Source organism: Aulonocara stuartgranti, assembly GCF_965226115.1.
Source record: "Aulonocara stuartgranti genome assembly, chromosome: 14".
Taxonomy (NCBI): Eukaryota; Metazoa; Chordata; class Actinopteri; order Cichliformes; family Cichlidae; genus Aulonocara; species Aulonocara stuartgranti.
This window is the reverse complement of record NC_138950.1, coordinates 24,860,910-24,885,457: the sequence shown is the minus strand read 5'-3', so window position 1 is coordinate 24,885,457 and position 24,548 is coordinate 24,860,910. Positions and strand designations below refer to the sequence as shown.

The window sequence follows — 24,548 nt, the reverse complement described above, 5'->3', positions numbered from 1 at the left end:
TGCTGCTTCAGTAAATGAAAGAAATCTCTCAGCACGACTCTTTGGACTTAAATAGTAAGAAATAAATGTGTAAAAATAACAGAAAAAATTCTAGCAGCCCAATGAATGGACTGTCCTGTAAATATATAAAAAAAGATTTTGTTAATTCACAGAAAAACTTTAAAAAAATGAGTAAGATTTAAACTCTAGACCTGTGAGCCAAGACATACCCTCCTAACCGCCACGCAACCGTGCTGCCTTATTTGTATTGTTTATAAGAATATGGGTGAGTGGGTGAAAAAAGATGGAATAATAAATAAAAAAAAACAAATCTTTTGTTTTTATTTTATTTTGAAGAGACTCAAAACCCCCTGTGACACCCCTCAATTCTCAATCGTACTGCGCAGTCGCGTGAGTATGACGACATCGCGAACTAATTTTCGGTAGCTCATCGCACTTTCGCCAAAAATGAAATGAAATTTCAGATAACGAAATTTTAGATAACGACATTTTGTTTAAATGCAGTTAATTTGAACTTATAAAAACAAAGAGTGTGTCGTTTTTATTTTTTTAATAATGGTACCGGAAGCCCGATGTTTTGGTTTTTTTTGTTTTGTTTTTTAGCGAAAATACAAGTAGCAACAGTTATGGAGATTCGCTTTCATTTTCCAGTGAGCTAACATGTGAGCGCTTCAATGGAACAGGTAAGCTTTATACGTCAAAGAAAGTCCGTTTTAATTATCCTGAAAAAGAAAGGTCTAAAATAAACTGACCTAGCTTTGTTTACATTTCCGGCTTTTGCAGCTAGGCTGACGTACAAACTAAAATCGAGCATGTCCTCTGCCAATCACTGTCAGCACTCTTAGCCTCAGAATCAACAGACAGGTTTGTACAACATGTCAGCGTGCAGGAGGATGTTTTACTTGGTAAAGCACAGGAGCCTGTTGACGTATGTACGGAGAAATCTCACTACATGGTCTCCCGTTGGAGCTGCTTTCAATGCCAGACCTCACAGGAAACTGGACCTGTTACAGAAAAATGTGGTGTGTACTTTAAAAATGATCATAATAAAAAAAAACTTACAAAACTGGCAGAATAACATTTACACTATGTAGGTAAGTCTTGCTTTAGTTGGTGGTGATAACTGTGCGTTTGTGTGTGGTTGCAGGGTTTGTTTGGAGTGCCAGAGCTGAGCTGTCCTGCAGGCTTTCAGGTGGCCACAGAGACAGCTCTGAAGAACACGGAGCGTCTGGTGGAGAAAGCCTGTTCTTCTTCTCCTGGAGTTCAGACAGTCCAGTGCTTTGACCAGCTCTCAGATGAACTGTGTAAAGTGGCCGATCTGGTGAGTTCAACACACAAAAGTGTGCTAAACCTTTGTAGCAAAAGTGTAAATAAGGTCATATTATTCCCCACATAGCCAAGACCAGCCCTACTGACTAACAATGGGCTGTGAGGTCGCTTTCATGTTTGTGATTACATGAGCATGATGAGTACCATTCATAGAGAGTTTGCGGAATGGCTGCAATCACAGCATTGTAGGATGGTGAAAAGATGTACCCGTGGTCTTTTTCTTTTCACGTAAATGTGTACATCCTCATCATTGAAAGAGTGGCCACTGGCCTGTATGTGTAAATAGACTGCGGAGTCCTAGCCTGACGCTTAGCCAGAGGTTGTTTGGTTTCCCCAAAGTCACGGCAAGCGTACACTGTGTTGCTCTGTTTGTGCCAGGGGACCTGATCCTTGGGGTGGACCAATCTTAGGCGTAGCTTTTTGTGTGTTTTGAAAGCCAAAGAGTCGTGATATTTTGAGACGGCGCGTCTCAGCTGCTCCAGTACTCTTGACACAAGGGATCAGAAGTGGTTTTTGCTTAAGCAGCAGTTGTGTCCCTGGCTGCTGTGTCTGTGGGGATGGTGTTCGCTCTGTTTGTGCTCCAGTCAAACCTTAAATATTGATCCATATGTGTTGGTTTACGATCAACACATCAACTTTTAAATGTTCCTCATTACTGATGGAAATCTTTTTCATATCCTTCTTGTTGAATTTGATGTGTTGGTCCACCGCGTTAATGTGATCAGTGAATTGTGTTATGTCCTGAGATTTGATTTTCACCGAGGTGTCATCCACATACCTGTACCTGACTCTGTGGCATTCCAGGGTAGGATAAGAGAGCCCTGTTTTCCATTTCCTCTATATACAGATTAGCCACGGTGGGTGAAAGTGGGGAACCCAGTGTATCTATGCTTCTGGCTGTGGACCTTTTATGTGAAGACTAAAGAAGTCACTTGAATGAGTGACAAAACATTTCTCCCACTGAAAATGCAAAGTCCAACAAAAGACCATTGTTTTAATCTCAACCTTCTAAAATTCAGTATGAGCAGAGATTGCTTGTTTTCTTGACAATCTTGTCAACAATAATCATTCTCCCTGTGAACAGGCAGACTTTATAAAAGTAGCTCACCCCGATCCAGCTTTCCGCGAGGCTGCTGAGAAGACCTGTATCGAGATCGGCACAGTCGTGGAGAAGTAAGAAGCGACCTATGTCGTTCATAGCTGCACAACACCAAGAACATGTTTTTATACGCTGTCTCCAACGGTGCGATACGGGTCATTTATGCTTCAGTTTGTGCCTGTGACAGATGTTGATGGTTTTTATGTTTCAGACTGAACACTAATGTTGAGTTATGCAAGAGCCTGAAGAATTTGCTGGACAACCCGGACATCGAGGCTCAGCTGGATCCTGATACAAGGTAATCTTACCTGGTCTTGTATCTGACCTGATTTATCCTTCATCTCATTATGAGATTATCTGATTGTTTATTTTGGCCTGTTGTGGCTTTTGTACATGTTTGCCTCTGCAGGCGAGTGGCAGACCTGTTCATGTTCGACTTTGAAATCAGTGGAATTCATCTAGATGACACACTGGTGCGTTTTTATTAATGGAGTTAAACACGCGATGTAGGAAACAATACCTGAAGGCAACATAACGGTGATTGTGCTTGGTGCTTTTTCACCCTGCAGAGGAAAGAGGCGGTTGCTCTTCATGTGAAGTTGCTGGATCTAAACAACGAGTTCCTGGTCGGCTCCCACATGCCGAACAGGATCGCCAGGTCTGCGCTTCCCGAGCACCTACATCTGAACTTTGCAACAGAAGGAAGCTTCATTCAAATCGGGGGACTGCATGCAGATTCCCCCAATGACTTGGTAGGCATTTACTGTGGCTCAGCAAACGTTTCTCTCTTCTGCCCAGAAGGTGGCGCCTCTGCCACGTCTCAGCGCACAACATAGGATTTGGGTGCTGGTTATGAGAAACACTAAACCTGTGAGAGCTCAAAGCTTTAGTCAAGCAGCTGTTGTTGTTTTTTTGTTTGTTTGTTTTTATCATATTTAATCTAATTTTATAGTGGATAACAGTATGAAATAGTTTTAAAAAATTAGATCTGCAAACTTTGAGTAATCTTAAAATGACTTTCTGACAGTTGTGTTGTACCATTGTAGAATTTAAGCATGCTAAACTATTTTCTTTAAGCTTGAGATGAAAGAGAAAAAGAAAAGAAAAAAAATGAATAAATTTGAACATCTTCTGCTTGAAAGTTAGTGTTTTATCTAGCCATCTACCTCTGACCCTGCAAAGATCAGCAGCCTAGTTGTTATGCTATTTTAACAATTCTAGATTTTGTCATGAATTTTCCTTCTTCCTCTTCCACTTGTGTAGGTGCGAGAAATCGCCTACAGGATTTATCTCTATCCCAACGCAGAGCTGATGGGGTGTTTGGAAGAGCTGCTGAAATGCAGATACAAACTGGCCACACTGGTGGGCTACGAGTCCTTCGGACACAGAGCCCTAAAGGGGACAATGGCCAAAACCCCAGGTTACTACACCTCTCTGGGGTTTTTCTCACAGTCGGGACATTTTCATTATTCAGCACTGTCAATATTTTGTGCCTTTGAGAACTATTCTCGGGAGGTTTACACGCTGCATTTTTGTTCTTATCCCTCTTTGCAGAGACGGTGATGAGCTTTCTTCAGCTGTTAACAGACAAGCTGTCAGACAGGTACAGCTTTCCATGTTTTTCATAATAAAAATCCACTGATCAGCTATTTCAGTTTGGCAGGTTGAATCATCAGCACGAGCTGATTTATGTTTTTGTTGCCTTTGGTGTAAAGGCTTCATTAAATCGGTGCTTCCCCTCGAGGTTAACCATGAGTTATTAGGCTATTTAAGATGTTTCCCAAAGATCCACAATTACTGAAACGAGTGACCCTTTAATTAGTTTTGTCATACATGCGAATATGAGTTTGATCATTTGCACAATGATGCATTTTTAGAAAACCTTTGTGTTCCTCTTTTTGTGTGGGATGGATTCTCTGTGTGCTTAGATTTCTTCAAACAGTCCAAAAATATGCAATTCAGGTGGACTGGGAGACTCTAAATTACCCACAGGTATGAATGTGAGCCTGTTAGCCAGGCAGCCTGTCCAGGGTGTTTCCCTGCCTTCAGCCAAATGCATGCTGGGATTGGCTCTGGCCCCCGTTGACCCTGAGTAGAGATAGGTGGGTAAAAAGCAGGAATGAACGCCTCGAGTCATCACGCTAATAACTTGTTTGGTGCTTCTCTTTCAGAACAGCAAAAGACTTTAAGATGATGAGAGACATGAAGAAGAAACTCAGCCCTCGACATTCTGTGCGTGATTTTTATTTTTTTAATGTGCAAGAATATTTTTGCCAACTACACAACATTACACTCACTGTTACACATTTCTCTCTATGCTGTTATGCCTTAAAGCAATTAATACTGATTACACAATATTATATTTTAACTCCTGTAAGTTGATTCTGATTTAGAGTTACGATGAGTTCTGTGTTTTCTGACAGGAGCTCATGCCCTGGGATCATCCATACCTCAGCGGTGTCTTGCGTGCTGAAAGGTGAGATTTAGCTTTTATGAAACATATTTTTCAGCTTGCTGTCACTTGATAGTCATTCACATGTTTGTAATTCCATATTGCTTCACAGCGGCAGCTCTTATCACGTCCCACTTCTTCATCAAGTGTCGCTTTTTACAAAAGGTGTTAGGAGAGACGCATGGGAGTAAACTTCAGGTCTGATTTTCAGTCTAATCGACCTCCTTTTTTTTTCTTTTTTTTGTAACCCAATGGCTTCTTATGACTTGATGATCTAATCAGCCAATCACATGGCAGCTACTCACTGCAATCAGGCATGTAGACACGGTCATGATGAGCATCAGAGTGGGAAAGAAGGAGGATTTAACAACATTGTTGGTGTCAGATGGTCTGCTCTCAAAAACGCTAAAGTTGAACATGGCGATAACTTTACTGTACTCAAGGGACCCCCACAGTCATCAGATCTCAATGCAGTACCCAGTATCAGCAAGGCAGATGTAACTAAATGAAAACAAATGAAGTTGGACTAAAAATAAAGACTTGGAATTGTATTAAAAATTGTATTAAAAAAACAGGCGTCGATGCGTGATAGAAAGCATGTGCTGGCAAACCGTCCTGGATGTCACCCATGACGTGGAACTTAAATAAACTGTGGTCGTCTTTGGCATTCAGCAAATTCAAGGAGCCATAAGTTTCACTATTATTAGTTTTTCTTTTCACTTTCCTTAACATTTAGTGTTTTAAACACTAAATAAATACATTTTTATACAATTTAAAAAAAAAAAAAAAAGCCAGATATACAAATTAAAAGTCGTCTATGGAAACACATTTTTAAGATGGTTCAATGAAATCATAAATGTGAAATAAAAATAATTTCACATTTCAGGCTTTAAAGGGTTAATGAGCTGCACTTTACAGAGCAAAGGCTAATTATATGTTGAGTCTGGGGAGGCATTAGGTAACTCTTTATTGCAGACATTAGGGATCTGTCAGGTGTTCTTTGAACTTAAGCAGCTACTAAGTTTTCTTGAAACTTGGACTTGATGTGTCTTTACAGATTTTCTGAGGAGGAGTGGGGTCTGTGCTCTCCTTCCTCATGCTGCCAGTCCTCTGGGACTGGTCCATCAATCCTCTTCCGTTTATCCTTGTCAGGGTCATGGGGTGGGGTTAGAGGCTATCCCAGTTACCATAGGGCGAGAGGCAGGGCACACCATGGATAGGTTGCCCGCCTGACCCAAGGCTAACACAGAGAGACAGACAACCATTCGCACTCACGTTCACACCTATGGACAACTTAGAATGACAGGTTAACCTAACGGCACTAAGCGCATGTCTTTGGACTGAGGGAGGAAGCTGGAGTACCCGGAGAGAAACCACGCAATGACAGGGAGCCACCATGCTGCCTAAAAATTGATGTGGCATTTAAAAAAAGAAAAGCCCTTTTCGGTGTATGACGGCGAGGAAAGGAACAGCCAAGATCCCAAATTTAAGTTGGTCCTCACAAAGACGGTCATACAAGTACACTCTTACATGCTCACACTATGTTAATTCCTCCCACTGAGGCTCTTTCGTCACAATCACAGGCTTTTTTGTTTCTCTCAGTCACTCATTTTCTTTTTATCGGTGCTTTTCCAGCAGTACCAGCTCGAACCGGTGTGTGTTCAGACCCTGCTGAAACAGGGACTAGAGCTTGTGTGTGGTAAACACAGCTAGTAGCTGTGTTCAGCAGTGGCCTGTTATTCATCACTGATAATATATGGATGTGGTGTTCTAGCTAAACAACCGTTTTGGCTCGGTGGTCTTTATCTTTGATGCCTTATAAGCAGCATGAATGAAAGGAGCCATTTTAAGCATGGGTGGCCAAACCTGAGCCCTGGCACTGTGGTGGCTTTGCCCTGCCAGCTGAGCTCACATATGAGTGATAGTCAGGATCCGTTTTCTTTTTTTCTTAGCTAGTCAAGTGAGCAACCTGCAGCTAAACGTATACAGAAATATGTCCTGGTTCAAAGCGGGCAAGCGTTACCATTCTTCTTTCATCTGGGCTTCAACTTCTGGTTCAGTAATAAAAAAAGGGCCTTTTGGGCTATTTGACCACTCTAGATCTGCTGATCTTCCTGTTTTAGAAGATGCACATGATTCCTATTTGTTGTTTTTATGTACTTTGTTGGATCACGGTGCTGAAGGTCACATCTCCTTCTTTCATTGATATGTTCTGATTTGTCACGGCAGGTACAACATAGAGCCCAGTCTGTACAGTCCCTACTTGTCTCTTGGTTCCTGTATGGAGGGTTTGAACAATCTCTTCTCTCAGCTGTACGGCGTCTCCCTCATGTCTGAACAACCCAGAGCTGGAGAGGTCTGGAGCGAGGATGTCCGCAAACTGGTAACTCATTATTAGTGAGGAAAAAAGGTTCGCTTGTGTGGAATAGTCTGTGCCAAGCGCTAATCCACGGACCATTTTTAAAGATCAAAGTTTCAGATGCTGTGTCTGTGTGCAGTTATTGGGTGATTACATCACTGTGCATGCATTTCTCCAGGCTGTGGTCCATGAGACGGAGGGATTACTGGGATACATCTACTGTGACTTTTTCCACCGGCAAGATAAACCTCATCAGGTATGAGCACACACTCATCGACGTACTCGAGATTTTAAAGTATCTCTTCCTTCTTTGAAATGTGGTTAACCATTCCCAAACGAGTTTTGTAAAATGTGGATTAAAAACAGAAAAGCCACATTTTATTCACACTCGAACATCGAAACCATATTTTAACATAGATGTTTAAACTTAGACTAATTCATGAAAAAAAGCAACATTTCAAGTAAAGTTGGGACTGGGGCAGCGAAAGGATGGAAAACTAAATGCTACTAAAGGGAAACAGCTGGGGGAACATTTTGCAACCAGTTAGGTTAATTGACAACAGGTCAGAGTTTCACAGAAGTAAAGATGAGCAGAGGTTCACCAATCTGCAAAAAACTGTCTACAAATTATGGGAGAACTTCAGAATAATGTTCAACGTCAATGTCTCTTAATCGACATAATATCAAAACATTCAGAGAATTCTTTGTGCAGAAGGCTGAAATTCAATACTGGATGCTCTTAAAATTAAACATTTTCTCTGTGTAAAAATTTTATTTCTATTGTGAGTAAAATTTGTTCATGAGATTTGCAAATCTCTACATTCTGTTTGTTTTTTCACATTTTTAAAAGTGTCCCAACATTTTCTGAGTTTGTATTTAATTATGTTTTGGTAACGTCATTAGTATATATCAGTATTATTTTCTATAGTAGCACTTTAGCCTCACTCCTCATTTTCCTCCCAGGACTGTCACTTCACCATCCGCGGTGGGCGCCAGTGCCAGGAAACTGGTCAGTACCAGTTGCCAGTCGTGGTGCTGATGCTGAGTCTGCCTCACCCTACCAAGGGCGCCCCCACCTTGCTCACTCCCGGCATGATGGAGAACCTTTTCCACGAGATGGGCCACGCTATGCACTCAATGCTGGGACGCACTCGCTACCAGCACGTGACAGGTGCGGAGTGACCCTTACAATGAGTAGGGCTCTTCAGTGGACCCTGGTTTGCTTGAGGATTTAGAGAAGTAATAATATTGGAACATTATGGCTTTGCATTTCCAAATGTCACAAGGTAGAATTACATAGATTGATACAGAGCTGTAGGAAGGGGTTATACATTACACTGTGGTGAATTGAACAAGGAAAGTAAGCCCCGAGGAGAGGGCAGATGATAGCTGGCTGCTAACGCTGTCATTTGATATGGTTTGGTTTGCAGATACCTTCAGTAGTAATTTAAGATCCCAAAGCCTTTATTTGAGCCTGACAACAGTATCTATTAACTGCACTGGAGGTTGTTTCTTCACTGGGCACAATGTTTAGACATGTTGGTTAAGTTTGTGTTGTGTAAATCTCATGACAGTTGCTCTTTTTCACCTCTGTTCTACACATCTATTCCTGCCCTATGTGCTTTTGCTTACTTATTGATATTGCTGAGTGTCACAAGATCACAAGGACTTGTATTGATTCTGACTTTTGGTTGGGGCTGTAAAGACTTTGGTTTCTCATTCTGGCTCACTTTTTCGTTTTTAACACTCTAAGCATAAAAGCCAAAGCACTTAAGCAGCCAAGAATAAAGTCACCTATATCCTGCTTTGTTTTAAAGTCTCTCATCCCTTCTCTAGGAACCAGATGTGCAACTGATTTTGCTGAAGTCCCCTCCATCCTCATGGAATACTTTGCCACCGACTACCGAGTCATCAGCCAGTTTGCACGGCACTATGAAACTGGAAAGGTAAACCTTAAACACTCAAAACGATTTAAACTGAGGACAGATTTGAATCGATAAAGTACAGAAATATGTTCTGATGAAATATTACGGTCATGGCATTGCCATTAAAATTTGCAGGATGAAGGCTTCAGATGAAAATTCTGTTCATTTGTAGCTTTAATCAGTTTTATCGTCTCTTTAGCCGCTACCCGAGAGTATGGTGGCTCGCTTGTGTGAGTCCAAAAAGGTGTGTGGAGCTGCAGACACCCAGTTGCAGGTAAGATTAATGTCTTTGCATGTACGTTGTCACAGAGCACGCAACAGCAGGAACCATCCATAACACGTGTCAGCTAATTTATGATGCTTGTGTGGCACTACTTTAGTGTTACGCCCACCCCTAAGAAAAAAAACAACAACTGAAAATCTCATACTAACACCCGTGGTGCAAAAGTCATAAAAAAACATAAAAAAAACCCCTGAGGAGCTGATGTGATAAAGAACAGTCCTTCTCTGCTCATAAACAGCATCTGGTGGCTATGAAAGGTTTGGTTTTGTTTTTATCTTTTTGATTGGTTCCCATTCTGTTTTAGCCTTTATCCCTTTTTTTTTATTTTTTTTTATTAGGAAAGCTCTTGTTTTTGTGCTCCTTGCTTATCTGTTTTTCTTTACAAAGCTAAAACTGATTCAAACAAGACAACCACAAAACATGTTAAAAGTTTAATGGGCATTCATGTCCAATGGTGTGACATTAGTCACCATTTAACTCTATTTCTGCAGTTTAAGAGTTTTCACGTTGGTGATTGTTTTTGCTTTTTTTTTTTCTTGCTGTGTAGATTTTCTATGCAGTCTTGGATCAGATCTACCACAGCGAACCACAGAACCGCTCTACCACAGAAATCCTGAAGGACATGCAGCAGAAATTCTACGGCTTGCCTTATGCGCCCAACACGGTACAGCCTGACCACCTTTTTTTTCCCCTTTCTCCCCCCGTGACTTATGGTCTCTGACGTCATGACTACAGGATAAAATACAAGCTTGGAAGTTGTTGATAATTTAGGGTTCTGTGCTCTTCTTTTGATACCCATTTAATGAGATCACAGAAACCTTTTAGTCTTTAACTTTCTACTCACTTCTCCTTTCTTATTCGCTGTCCTTCCTCTTTCTCTCACTGGTTTTTTATCTCTCACCCAGGCACAGCAGTGTTTAAAGGATTAAAGCTGTTTTTTGAAGGGCTGCTAAAATAACAAAGCAGGGGGATACTTTAAATGAACCCTCCCAGGGGGAAATATTTGAGCCTCTTCCTCCCTCCTCTTTAATGAAAAAAGTGCTTTATTCCCCCACTTTAGCAGCTGTGGGCTGAGGAGGATGAGGCCAGGAGACAGAAGGGAATCAAAAACAGTCATAATTTAGCCAGAAATGGCCTTCATACAGGATTTACTCAGGGCTGTAATTATGTGGGGTTGCCATCAGGAATAAAGATTACAGGACTGCTGTATATTCTGCCCGGACGACCGTGTCCCAGCCAGCGTTTCTCCTCACAGGAGTCCTCCCACTCCTCTGTACGTGCCTCGCTTTGTAGCTCCCTCTCCGGAGATTGCGGTTTATGTTATATAGTTTCCCACTGTCGCAGTCATTTCTCTTCAAGCTTTCAAGCCATACGGGAAGCTCTAACAGGCACTTTGCCTCCGTGTGCACAGCCACAACCACAAGCGAGATCGCTTTCCTCATTTGAACTGAGGGTGATTGCAGTACTTAAATGTCGAGTATTAGATCACGATTGGATCGGAGCAAGTGAAAACAGATTTGTTTAGATCCTTAAAATGTTCTTTTTTGTGTGGTTTACCCTCTGAATCCATCCCTGTCTGACTGCCTTCATGGAAACGCAGCTCAGGAAAAAGTTTCCGCAGTAAAGAGAAGTTTGGAGTGGCTAATGGGTTACGGAGAGCCACAGATTATAAACATTAGGGTGATGCTGACATGTGTATAGTTTATAGAGGAGGGCTATCAGTTCCCGCTGTGTACAGAGTGAGAGCATCAGCTGCGAGTAACACAGACCACATGCTCACTCTTGAGCTGAAGATAATATTTGGGAATAAGAGGCAGAAAGCGAGGTGTCCTGCTCGCTTTTGTTGACATTTCTCTAACTGCTAATCCGTGCCTTTAACACTTGCAATGCTGTCCCTTTTATTTCCCCAGAGGATGAGTCGATGTGTATGCGACGGCTCACGTTCTTCTCACAAGTCGAGTTTGGAAAGACCTAAAAATGTCTTTTAACTGACACTGAAGAGGAGCAGAGTAAAAAGCAAGGGCTTACTCAGTTTCCTTTTGTATGTGAGGATGAAAAGGATATCTTGCTGACATGTGACCCGCTCGCACTCTCTCAGAAAAGCTGACGATAATCATTTGATGTGAGACGAAGGGATTGAAAACAAAGAGAAGCTTGAAAGCCTGATAATCAAGGCATTTTGTGATGAGTACTTAAAGCATCCTGTCAGAGACTGCGACATATTACCAAACAGTTTTTCAGTAGCAGAACATCAGCAGTCAGGAAGCACAGAGGAATCAAAGAGCCTCCGAATTAAAACAAATTAAAGCAGGCTTTTTGTAATTTTCTGGATGTGTTATCGCATTTGTTAGCGCGGCCTACATTTTCTATTTCATAGCACTTGAAAGAGCTGATCCGAGCTCCTGTATTTGTGTTCCTGCTTCTCTAACCCACACTTTCCTGAGCCGTGACTCCTCTCAGGAGTGCTATCGACTCTTATTAAAGTCACTACAGCCCTGAGGAGTCTTGTCAAGTCAACACGGGAGTGTTTTTCATGCTGTTGAGCAACCGCGCTTAGTTTAGCAGACACAGCTCCTCTCAAAAAGCAGTTGTTTTAGAGCTTACAACCTACAGTGCTCTTTGTCTTATTTTTTTACATTCATATCCCTTTATTATTCAAATTTCTGAAAAAAAGATGAACCTTTTTATGTTAAGGGTGATGTATAGCATCAGTAGGTTTTTAAATATCTTCTCACAAACGTGAGTTTAATAGATGTTTCCCAGCATAAAGAATTTAAGATTTTTTTTATCCACACTAATGCGTTATTTGGCTTTTTGCTGGAGAACATGTACCTTGATGTCAGACGATCCTTTGGAAGCTTCTTGGGCACCAGTCTGCAAGCACATCCCTCAGTTTCATGATTATTTCACTTTAATTGGAGTTCAAATCTTTAACGTGTATGAAGTCTGCTTCCCCCCCCATGTGGATGTGCAAGGAGGCGTCTGCAGTCTGTTATGTTTTGTTAACAACAGCAGCTGCTGCCTTTTCTAGCAGGCTGAATGTTTGAATGTTTGCCAGCTGAATTTCCCAGTGTCGCCGTTTTCAGAGATCATAAAGGAGCTCGTCTTTATAGATATGGAGAAGCTCCCCTTCAGGCAACAACATGGGAGAAAAGGAGCGAACGGGGCTTTCTAGCTGTTAGGAATTTCCATGTTTTGTCCGTTTTATAAAAGGACCTGACAGGATGTGATTTAATGTTTGTCAAAGATGTTTGTTCAAGGAAACTTGTATTCATTTCACCAGTTTAATATCATCAGTGAAGACGACGTAGGCAGCTCAAAAGATTGAGAATGTTTGGCGTATTTATGAGTCTGCTTTCTGTTAATATCTACTGACGTGTTGTTTTCACCTCGTCGGTCTGTAGTCAGGGTGTAGTCATTGCAAAATCTGGTCCTGAGTCACTGACTGAAGCAGGCGTTACCACAAACGCCTCTGAAGTACTTTGGCAGGTGTTTATGTGTCTGACTGTCTGGATGTTTCAGAGCAGGTTGTGTCAACATGAAGGGCTGGATATTAAAGGGTGAAGTAATGAGATTAGAAATATGAGTTGAACTGAGTGCAGACACGAAAAGATGTAAAGTTAGATTATAGCTAGGTTGTCCAAGATTGCTCGATTACACCTTGGTTATTTCAAATATGACTGTTTTAAAGACATCAAACTGTTTGGTGTTTGGCCTTTTATCACCTCAGTGTTTATACAGGAACCCTTTAAAATGTCTCCCTAAACGAGACAAACAGATGATTTTTCTGTCGGCGATAGACAGCAGTACTTTGTAGATGCTTTGTTCTACCATGACATACCGAATATCTGCGTAAAGCTCGTCTTCTCTTCTTACCAAAACAGTTGACATTTTGTCTCTTATTTTGGCACTAATGGCGACGGAGGAGTTATGGTCATTTAAAGAGCACTTGTGAGATGTGCACGCTGCCAGGCCGTAGGGTAACCTCACTCTATCCTTTTTATTTTACCCATTTTTATTTGTTTTGGTGTAAGGTGCCCAGTCTTCATGATTTATTTTTTGATTACGAATGATTTTTTTCATTTTTAAAATTGATGGAGTGTGAATAGCTACAAAAAAATCTGCTGTTTTTACTCATTAGCAGATTTTAAAGTTGCATTTTTAAAGTAATCTGTCCGGCGCAACAGTCGCGTGTCACCTTGGATACGGTGACACGCGACAGATGCTGTTAGGAAAGTTGCAGCCGTGTGGGTTTAGCCTAGCGTTAGCTTTGTCAGGATTGGCAGGATTGGCTTCGCTGTCTTTAAAGTGATACAGTTGTTTATTTTTTTTTGTTCAATGTTCATTTTCTTCTTAAGGCATGGCAGCTGAGATTCAGCCACCTGATTGGGTACGGGGCCAAGTACTACTCCTACCTCATGTCACGTGCGGTGGCCTCGATGGTGTGGAAACAATGCTTCATAGAGGATCCTTTAAACAGGTGAGACCGAAGCTTAACATACTGTTAAATTTTATATACATACATACATACATACATACATACATACATACATATGTGTGTGTATATGTATATATGTCTTATAAAACCATCAGAGCTTTCGCTGAGTTAAAGATGTTTTTATTTGAGAGAACCGAATAGAGGAATTATTTTTGTAGGGAGGCAGATATTTAACTGGACACATGGTTCATTATTTATAAGGGCAATAAATACTAAATTGGCTGGAATGAGGAGTCCTCCTAACAATGACTACATTACCCTGAAACTGAAGTACAGGTGGTGAAGAGTTGCAGAAACATAGTTCATATCATCTGTATCAAAGCCCTGGCTTTAATGTGAATGTGGCATCTGCTGTGATTCACAGACACACAGCAGCATCCACATTACCAGATCCTCCTCTATCTAAAGCATTTGCCCCGGACAAGCAAAGCAATAAGGTTCTGTTGTGGAAAATCAACCGTTAATCGTATCAGCATCGCATTGAGCCCTGCAGCAGTTTCACTTCTTTTTGTTTCCCTTTCTGTCTGTCTGTCTGTCCCCCTGGCCTCCTTTACCTCGTCTCGGTAACACCTGCAGTTGTCAGAGCTCTGTTGTTTTTATCACCTGTCTGTTGTTTACAGACAACTTAGCAGACTTGGCCCTGGGCTCCCAGTGGCAGCAGCAGTGATGGAGGGGTTGACAGGTGAATACAGGTGTCTGTAACCGTATCTCTTTCTCTTCCCTGCCTGTCTTCCATCTTGGTTTCTTTCTTAGGGAAATGGGTGAGCGGTACCGACGGGAGATGTTGGCCCACGGAGGAGCTAAGGAGCCCATGCTGATGGTGGAGGGTAGGTTCAATCTTTTTGTCACAAATACTAATAGAATATCATGTTTGCCCACAAACATCTGTAAAGCGCCATTCTGCGCCAACAGTTTGAGGTTTCCTCCCAGATTATGGAGTTGTCAGTCCATTGGCGTCTTGCCCCATGAATTTTTTTTAATTTTTTTTTTAAAAAGGGTGTGTCTAATTACTGCAGGTTGTGCCACAAAATTTGTTTTGACTTGCTGGACAGCCGAGAGTGTGACTCCTGCTTGGATTTGTTGTTTTTCTTTTCTCATATGAAGCAGAAAAGGCGTCCTCACTTAAAAGAAAGATGGAAGCTGCTGATCCAGCTGCTGTTGTTTCAGGTGGTCACAGCTACCACTGTTATGGTTTGTCCCACTCTGCGCTTTAGATTCCACCGTGGTACATGTTTACTAGTTTAACACACCTCCCAAGGTCTCTTATCTTTGTTTACAGGAGCTTTGTCAGCCCAAAGCCTGTCCTGCTCTCGGCGAGCTCACTCTGCGGCAGTTACACAGTGCCCCTTGCTAGTCCAGCCCTTATTTGATCTGCTTTTAAAGGTTAACTAAAGAAGATAATTAAAAAGATAACGATATGGCTCCTAGTGCTTTTTGTGTACACAGGCGATCATGAAGGAGGGAAAGACCGAAATGTTTGATTATAGGTTTGAGTGCTTAACGCTGCTAACGCTGCTGACTCTGCAGGGCTGAAAACACAGACCGGACCACTTTTGTGTTTCAGATCAAACAAACTCAAATATTCCAGTAACTATTCAATAGATTCGTCGTTCTCAGTAAATCTTCAGGATTTCTGTGACTCAATTTTCTTGTTGTAACACCATAACATTCACATTCCTTTTGTTTGATTATTGGCACCAAATGGATCAATTTATGACGAATGTGTCACAGTAAACGTAATCATTTTGATGATCTGGTTACTTTTATCCAATCCCCATATAAGGTCAAATGTCAGCGGCCTCTCACAGTGGTACATGGGACTCCTGTTACGTTGCGAGTGCACCAACTAAACTGGCAGTGTCTTTGCTTACATTTTTTAGTGCTGATGTATCCGTATGGATGTGGTTGTGTGATGAAATTGCAGCAGCGTATTATGTGACCAACGCAGCATTAACAGGAATGGCTACTCAACCGTTGGGTCTCCAGCTATCTGTCTCTAGGTGCCACGAGGCACCTAGAGGAACTGCAGTTTTCGCCATTGTTGCATTGACTTCATTTTTAATCTCAGGAGGTTACTCCTTGGAACATAAGTGTCTTTAAGAGTATAGCCGGACACAAGGCAAGCTAAGTATATGCTTTATTAATTTATTAATTAACAATTAGTAAGGAATAAAAATGCATGAAAGGGTTTACAGTTTCACCATCCTACAATTTACTGTCTTTTTAGTGCTGATTAGCCGTTGTTAGCATGCTAATCCCAATTCGAGATGGCTAATGATTAGCATGTTAGCGCTCGTTTTTATTTTAAATATGCTGATATTTGAGATATTTGAGGTATAAAAATTAGTGACAAGCTGGGCTGCAAACTCATCAAACTGCATTTGTAGTAGAAACGATCCTTGCTTAGGAGTGGAACTGGGCCTATGTGATGATGTCCAGGAGCAGTTTCCTTTTATTACTTGAAGTAATCACACAGAAGTCACATTTTTGAGTGTATGAAATTTCCCCCATATCAGAAAAAAAATCTGTGTAATGTGCTTTCAAGGAGTTTGGGTAGCTGAGCTTCATCAATGCTGCATCAAGGAAGAAGCCTTTCACATTAAAGCACAAACAGGGTGTTGGAAGAGGGTGGACTTGAACTGCAAATCAAACGCATGCTTCTTTCTTTCCTTCTACACCCCTCCTCCAGCAGTTGCTGTGGCCTGTCTGGACAGGACAAAAGTGGAGAAGGTGAGAAGAGAGAGACACAGAAAGATAGTGATATCGGGTAACGTTTAGGAGCGTACTGTAAATCTCTCCCTCAGGGTCACCCCCTCCCTCCTCCACTGGATTGTTCCTGTGACAGCTCCAAACAGGGCTGCACCCACACTCTGAAATGAAAACCACCATTGGATCAGATCCTCGCTGTAAGATCTGTTGTCCAATTAACTGTTGCTTAACTTACGATATTTGCTTTTATGGTTTTCTTTGTAGCGAATGCTACTCTAGTTATAGTCCAAAGCCCTGCGTGAGGCAGAGTTTTAATGGTGGTTTTTATCGCTCTGGCTGCAAGTCACAGGGGAAGGAAGGCTCTAAAAAACGTCTGCTCTGGGAATAATGATTAACCCAGCGATTGCATTGTCTGACAGAAGATGCAGATCAAATGAAAGAGCCTTGGGAGGGCTAGATGGTAGATCCACTCTCACATTTTTTGGCAGCCTGTCCATTGTGTGCACCTGCATTTATAATAATTTTATAATAATACATTTTTTTCCTTGTCTGGAGAAATGCTTCAGCTAAAGCAGAAACTCTCTGCAGTTTAAAGAACCCTCATTGAGCCACCTCACCATTTTGATGAAAAACTACAAAACATCGGCACATGTGCTGAAATATTTAAGTTTCCACAGTCTTTGCTGAAGGGTTGATGGGTTCATAGCAGACATCCTGAAATCTTATTGAGGAATGGAAAATTGATTTGAAGTGAATTAGAATGGCTCTTTTTATGTCCTTAGCGGGGATTAGGCCAGCAGAAACCAGAACACTAGAGGAAGGAGACAGAATCCAGATCCAACCCATTACACATAATCCTTTCAAACAAAGAGCCTTGTAAATGGAGGTGTGTATCATTTCCCTGCTTATCCCCCTTAGGTGAGGTGGTAGAAGGGGCATAAGGGCACACGGGGAACCGGAGCAGACCTGGAAAGGCCAATCAGAGGCCAGTCTTTATCTGGATGCCTCCCTGCCTGCTCCTGGATGTTTCCCAGGAAAAGATGGTGTTGAAATGTAAACCCAGGTATTAAATTCATTGCGGCAGCATCACTGCAGTGAGAGAGAGAGAGTGAAAGCCGATCGACTGGCTAAACTGAACCTTGGGTCCTCCTACAGAGAGGGCTTTCATGGCCCAGGCTGTTCCCATAGTCTCAAACACTGAGCACAGAAAATGGATCTACTCGGGCTCTGTAGCAGGGACTCGGGACCTCGTTCGTTCTTTGTCTGGGGAAGCGTGACTGAATAGTTCTTATGACTGCTTGTACAATCAGTAATAAACCCCGAGGCGGGGTGCTTTGTACAATCCCACAGCACTTGTGAGACAGTGATGCATAGTTCTGTCTGAAGTCGAGGAGAGGATTGGATAAACCTCATAGTCCAGATGTTAAGCTGCAAAAGGCATAATTTACAGCCCGTACTTGAGTCAGACTCAATGTTTGATCAGGTAAATGTTTAACTCGTGGGGGCTTTCCAAAATTGTCCTGAATTCTTACTTTAAGTCTGTGTCAGATGGGATGTGATGGCTAACTGAAGTGCGAGTTCAAGAAAATTAAATTCTGTTTTTGAGCAGCAAGGGTGGACAATAGATTTTTTTTGGAGCACATTTCATGACAAACCATAAAGTGCAGGAAGAGCCTGTGCTGAGAGTAACTTACTTTGCTTTTCATCACATCTGTCTGCTTTTTGGCTTTTTATTTTCTCTGCCCGACCCTCCTTGGGGGGCCCTGACCCGCAGATATACGAGTTACCGAAGTTATTACGATTCACCCTGAGCGGGGACATAAATATGTTCAATAAATTTTATAGTAATCCATCCAAAAGCTGCAAAGTAAATTGCATGGGAGCCATGAGCATCTGTATTATCCATCAAACATTTATTTAAATACTACACAGTAGAAGTGACCTGCAGCAGGTCACAGGATTCATGCTCAGAGGACCAGAAATGGCAGCGTGTCATGGCCATCCAAACAATGGCGGCTGAGGTATTTCAGTTTGGACTAAAGTGGTGAGCAGACCCGTCTGTCCGCATAAACACACTTAAAATTTTTTTTAGAATGACTCGATGCATTAAGCCGAATAAATCTGTTTGATGCAATTTTTTACGTAAGTGTTGCTTTGGAAAAATTATGAAGAGGTTGTGTTGTGTTGATGTTCCTTTTTAATTCGTGTGTGTGTGTGTGTGTGTGTGTGTGTGTGTGTGTGTGTGTGTGTGCGCTTACTCAACAAAGAGCCTCCCAGTGCAGTGTTTGTCATCACCCTTGTCTTGCTTGCTTTCTGGGCCTGTCTTAAGTGCGGTTTGTAGAAAAAGCTTCCTGAACTTCAAAGCTGTAATTACAGAGGCGGTGAGCCCCCGGGCCTGCCTGCAGGTCTGACAGACGTAGCTACTTTTCACACCGTGACAAGTTTGGAATAGTTATGAGAATCGGCTAATGAAGCAGCAAGTACCTTAAGATTTGTGAAAACGGTGTCAAACACTTCCGGGGGAATACGAGGCGGCAGAGGAGACGGGGCTAGTTATCGCACGCTCCAGTTTGTGCACAGTGCTGCCTCGGAGTTGCAACTGGGTGTAACTGGCCTTCAAAAGAAGCCTATTAAATTGTGAAGTACCAAAAATACAAGCTATAACAAGGAGTTAAGGTCAATATGTTTTTATGAAAAAGTTTCAGTTTTTTCAGTAATGTTAAAGTGTCTGTTGTGTGTTCTGTGAGGGAAACACGAATGCCATTCATGGCCTGTTTGAAGGGGACAAATTAAATGTGTTATTTTGCAAGAATAAATAAATAAGATGAGACACCCTTTTTTAAAAAATTTCTTTATTTATTTTGCTTTCTCAAATCATGGAGGTCATCAGACAGACTTTATCCATGCCATCCAAACTTCTGTTATTCATTTATTTATTTGTTTTTAGTCAGCATCTCAGATCTTTGATAAATTCATCCAGCAGTAGCTGCAGGCTGGACTGCAATTTTAGAGCACTTGTACTAAATTCATGTCCCCTGAGCTGTCATTACCCAGACTCAGAGCTGCTAGCCAGCCACAGTGGCCTTCGTTGGACTGATACCCATCGCCCACCACCCTTTGAGTAAATAAACAAGCTTTTCTTTGCAGGCTATCTATTTACTGATGTGAAATGTAAAATCCCAGTGTAATTTAAAGATTTTACCATGAGGCTGGACCCACGTCAGGACGTCTTTATATCTGAGGATGTCGTTTCAGGGAGCTGAAAAGATTTTGCCCTTGAAAGGTTTTTTGGGTTTGTTTTTTTTGTTTTGTTTTTTTTGGCATTTTGTGCTGATAGCTGGTGACATAAGCGGAAAAACCAGGGGCTATTGTACGCCAGCAATTCGCAGTGTTTTCCATCTCCCTGAGAACCACTGTCCTGTTTAAAGAAAACAGGAGGCAGTGGAAGTTGCGCTAAAGAAGAGGGTCTTCGAATGTTTGTACATCAGTTGGATAAATTGGGTGGGGTGGAGGAGGGGGACTTTTGATGTACCCTTGAGCAGGTAGTCAGTGGCCAGTTGGTCGATTGAGGCTCCAGTTTGTCTTTTAACATCCCAAAACTCCGTTGGCCAAGTTGGCTAACGATGCAAGCCCTGAGATGACTGTAATGATTAGAAGCCCCGCTCTTCAATAGCTGTGTCAGTGCCATTATGAATGGAAATGGAAACTCTTAAATACGAGATGACTCACACTGCAAAGGCTCTGTCCTCGGGCTGTACCAACAATGGGCACAAAGCACAGCCTATGTTTAGTTTGGCTCTGGTTTTTCCTCGGTGCTAAGCCAAGAGTAAGTGTACAGTTCTCCCCACCGTTTGTGACGCAGAGCCACTCGCTCTGTTCCTCTGCGCTGCTGTCGTCGTGAGCCATGGGTACCTGGATGCCCTGTTTGAATGGATCTGTAGATCTCAGCTGTCTAGATTTGTTAAAGTGGTTTCGAACAAATCACAAAAAATCAACTAGAGTTGCAGCGATTGAGTATTTTTTTTTTTTAATGTCAAAAATAATATTAAGAAACACGACATTAATAGTAATAATGTCAGTAATAGTTCAGGCAAACCTTGGTGGTTTCAGCTTTTCTTTTTTATATATCGCACTAAAATGAATATTACTGGCTTTTGAGCTGTCTGTTGAACAAAAGAGCATGCTGCCGCCATCACCAGAGGCTCTGAGAAACTGTAAATGTTCAGTCATACTCAGTTTTCTTATCCCTATTAATTCAAGTGCAATCCTCGTTCATCTGCAGTGAGTGCAGGCTGTCAGTCTGCTGTTTACCTCAGCTGTAAATATGACTGCAGTCTCAATATGCCGGGTGTCAATTTATGTTCGTTTACTTTTTACAAACCTATTGTTTTATATTTGTTGCAATTTCTGCTGCTCTCTCAACCAGATCACTCTGAAAAATGTGGTATGGTCAAGAGTCTCATCCTTTTTAGTGTCGATGAGACTTTTTAGCTGGATGAATAAGGGATATATAAAACTTGGCCAAAAAACAGCAGCTTCTGCCTTGTGGCAGGAATGGTTTCTGTGGTTCAAAATTACTTGATCTCATTCGTGAGAGATGGGTTTGATACGTTTTTTCACAGATTCTAAGCCAACAAGTTATTTACAGCAGTTTAAATACGGCCAATGTTTTTTTTTGGGGGGGGGGCAACACTAGCGTTAGTGAAACCGTCTCTTACATTAAAACATTGTTGGACTTGGACACTTGGTGAATAAACTCCCATACGATTTGAGAATGTAATCAAACTATTAATCAGATTGAAAGTGTGATTTTTTTTTTTTTAGGACATTTGAGCCCATCATTATCTTCTATAGCGTTAGCTTTCAGCCAGCTGCTGCTGTCTTCCATCAACCAGCACCTGCTGTAATGTATTTTTAATGGATTAGTTTTATGTTTATGAGAACCCATCTGTTTGTTGGAAGACATAATTGCACACAGAGTACAATATTCAGTTTTTCTATTACATAACCTCCAAAATTACCGACTGTACCTTTTTAATTACCCAGTGCTTCCATTCAGTGAAAACCATGAGCTGAGTAAAAAAAACGTATTCAGTTGACATTTTGATACTTGTCTGTGAGCTTCATCTCTTTTACAGTGTGGTGATTCCTCCCTGGGGGGGGGGGGGGTCTTGTGTGGCTCGGCCCCTCCTCCCTGTGTGTATGTATAAGGGCAGCTTCTGAGATCAGATACTCCTCCACAGTGTTGTTATGACTCTGAGGTTATCTGTGCATTCCTCTCCAACTCTCCCAGGGGTCGTGGCTGAGAAAATCTCAGTCCTCACTGTGTATTGTTTTGCTTGTTGTCATGTACCGTAAGAACTGTGTGCCAACACCACGAGCTGCTGCTGCTGAGCAGCTAGCATGGGAACTGTTGTTTACCTGACTAAGTTCCTTCACAGATTGCACTTCCTTTTCCACCTTTAGCCCCCCCAACAGACACACACACACACACCACCAGCACCTGTGCATCTCTCATCAGTCTTGTAGAGTAAACTTTGCTTGTTTAACACCACAGAAACTTGTAGCTGGTCAGGCCCCTTTAAACACAGCAAGGAAATGAAATCTATGATAAAGTGACGGTGATGCTGCAGTATGTATGTATGTATGTATGTATGTATGGAGAGTTCAGCTCAGTAGCCCTTAGCTCTGTTTGCACACATGCTGTAAAAAATCAACCAAAGTAAACAAGTGCCATGTCAGGACATGTGCGTACCTCTGTGTCTGTTTCTCTGTTGATTTTTGTGCTGCATATTTGAGAAGTAAAGGGGGGATTTGATTAGGTTAAGGCAGGAAAACTCTTCTGGGTCAAACTTGAGATTTTCAAAAGCATTTACGCAGCTATGAGAAGCCTGCGTGACGGACCACAGAGAGCTGCTAACAGGACTGTGGGCTTCGACTCATATTTCTCATCATTAATTGGAAAACTAAAGTCTCCATGAAAGAAAGTTGGGGCTTAAATTACAACGCTCACTTTGATCTGAGGTATAAATTCAGCATACTCTTTGTGAGCATCTAATAATGCATTTTGGTCTCTGCCTCAAACACGCCACAGACGTCAGCAGCGGTCAAAGGAGAAAACACCCTTCGGCTCTATAAACATGACTATCAGTTTATGGTTGGAGTCGTCTCTGTGATGTGGCTGCCGTGTTCACAGGGATCCCGGGGCCCTGCGGTTACAGTGTGTTAGGGACCCCTGTGTGATGGTATCTCGCGTTGTAGCCAAGGGGCAGGGTGCGACTGGTGGATCCTGCTGAGTCAGAATCATGGTGGAAACAGCACAGACTCCCGTGTGTGTGTGTGTGTGTGTGTGTGTGTGTGTGTGTGTGTGTGTGTGTGTGTGTGTGTCTCCACATCTTGATATCTGTCTACATTCAGGATCGCTGTGTGAAACTCTTTGCGACGCCATTCATGCGTGTCTGCAGACGTTCCTGTGTGTGTGCATGTGCACTCAATGGAGGTGACCTATGCAGGAAAGACGGGGAGGGGGAGAGTGCCTATTTACATTGGCAGCTGCACAAGGGGAAATGAACTGACTTCAAAGCGGGCGTGCTGCTGAATTGTAAAGCGAGCTAGGGAGTCCTCAATGCATGAGCTGGCAGACAAGCTCTGAAAACACACAGACATTCCCAGAGCTCACTCTCAGCTCCACGACACTGGACACATTCTTGTGTAATCTATGTGAGTGAGACAGAGAATATAAAACATTGTAAATATACAGGAAATCTGCACATTTTGGTTACTTTAGTGCATATACTGTGATGGACGTTATTACCAGCTGAGGCCTGTTAAGGTGTGAGTGTTTGAGCCCATTTTCTCAGTGTAAGTACTGTGTGAGGAGTAAAAAGTGCTGCACTACATCTGCAGTAGTTTAGGATGTGTTGAGGCGCTTTTGTGGTAAAATGTGGTGATGTCCTTAAATCTTCACTTCAAAATGCAGATGATGGTGAGCAACATTGCACTGGGAAAAATCCATTGTAGTGTTGAGGAAGAGAAGCTGGAATTAAAAAAAGTGCTGCAGCTGAAATCCATTAACCTAAAATGATTTTAGCTTAATTTGGGAAGAAAAAATGTAGCACTTGCTTCAAAGGATCTCAAAAAACAAAAGGTTTTTCTTTTCCTTTTTTATGATCACTCCTCTGACATCAGATTAAAAATATTTCAGCACTAAGGAAAGCATGAATGAAGTGAGATGGAGTGATTGAAAACAGCAAACTAATTCTGGTGCCACTCCTTGCAGCCTGCAAACACCCCCTAATGCCTGTGTGTGTGTGTGTGTGTGTGTGTGTGTGTGTGTGTGTGTGTGTGTGTGTGTGTGTGTGTGTGTGACAGGAATGCTGCAGAGACGGCCCACCATCGGGGACTTTGTGGACGCGCTCGTGTCTGAGCTCAACCCAAACTTTGAGACCTTCATCATGGACTCTGAGGGTTGAAGGCCAGTTTTGGCTGCAAGGAAACGAACTTTATGAGGCAAAGATTGAGAGAACGCTGGAGAAATCAAAGACATGCCGTCATATTTCATAGTCACGGTTTCTAAAGATCTTCATGCTTTCTGCAAATGAACATAATGTATATTTAATATATTTGACATGTTCTCTTGCTGCACACAGTTAAAAAGTTAAAGAACCCTGAAACTGTTGTAAAACTTTTTTTTTTTTTTTTTTTAACCATTTAAAGTTTAACAAGTTTTAACACTTTAAACTTTTGAAAGAATGAATAACAAAATGCAATCATTTTCACAGCTTATACCCCAAAAGATTGTTCTGAGCTTGTGTAACAGCAGAACATTGTTTTGGTTTGGTTTTTTCCTGATCAAATCAGCATGAGGAAGAATACTTAATCCGTTCTTCCTGTC

The 24,548-nt window shown here is 41.9% G+C and overlaps 1 protein-coding gene across 1 annotated transcript; it reads left to right on the top strand.

Moving 5' to 3' along the window:
* The first annotated feature begins 394 nt into the window (after window positions 1–394).
* On the top strand, window positions 395–24,327 carry LOC309688456 (mitochondrial intermediate peptidase-like). Its single transcript, XM_082504209.1, has 20 exons — window positions 395–683; window positions 784–1,022; window positions 1,148–1,321; window positions 2,414–2,502; window positions 2,640–2,726; window positions 2,838–2,901; window positions 2,998–3,180; window positions 3,692–3,848; window positions 3,983–4,031; window positions 4,600–4,660; window positions 4,852–4,904; window positions 7,110–7,263; window positions 7,418–7,495; window positions 8,203–8,410; window positions 9,076–9,185; window positions 9,364–9,438; window positions 9,995–10,111; window positions 13,806–13,927; window positions 14,699–14,772; window positions 24,026–24,327. Exons 2-20 carry the CDS (start codon window positions 876–878, stop codon window positions 24,124–24,126), a joined length of 2,103 nt encoding a protein of 700 aa, XP_082360335.1. The 5' UTR covers window positions 395–683; window positions 784–875; the 3' UTR covers window positions 24,127–24,327.
* Window positions 24,328–24,548: the final 221 nt, after the last annotated feature.

Bases quoted from the DNA above. Each gene is read 5' to 3' on its own strand.
- LOC309688456 (XM_082504209.1), top strand. From the start codon at position 876: ATGTCAGCGTGCAGGAGGATGTTTTACTTGGTAAAGCACAGGAGCCTG. The intron at 7,264-7,417 runs GTAACTCATTAT...GCATTTCTCCAG, and splicing joins GCGAGGATGTCCGCAAACTG to GCTGTGGTCCATGAGACGGA. The intron at 7,496-8,202 runs GTATGAGCACAC...TTTTCCTCCCAG, and splicing joins GGCAAGATAAACCTCATCAG to GACTGTCACTTCACCATCCG.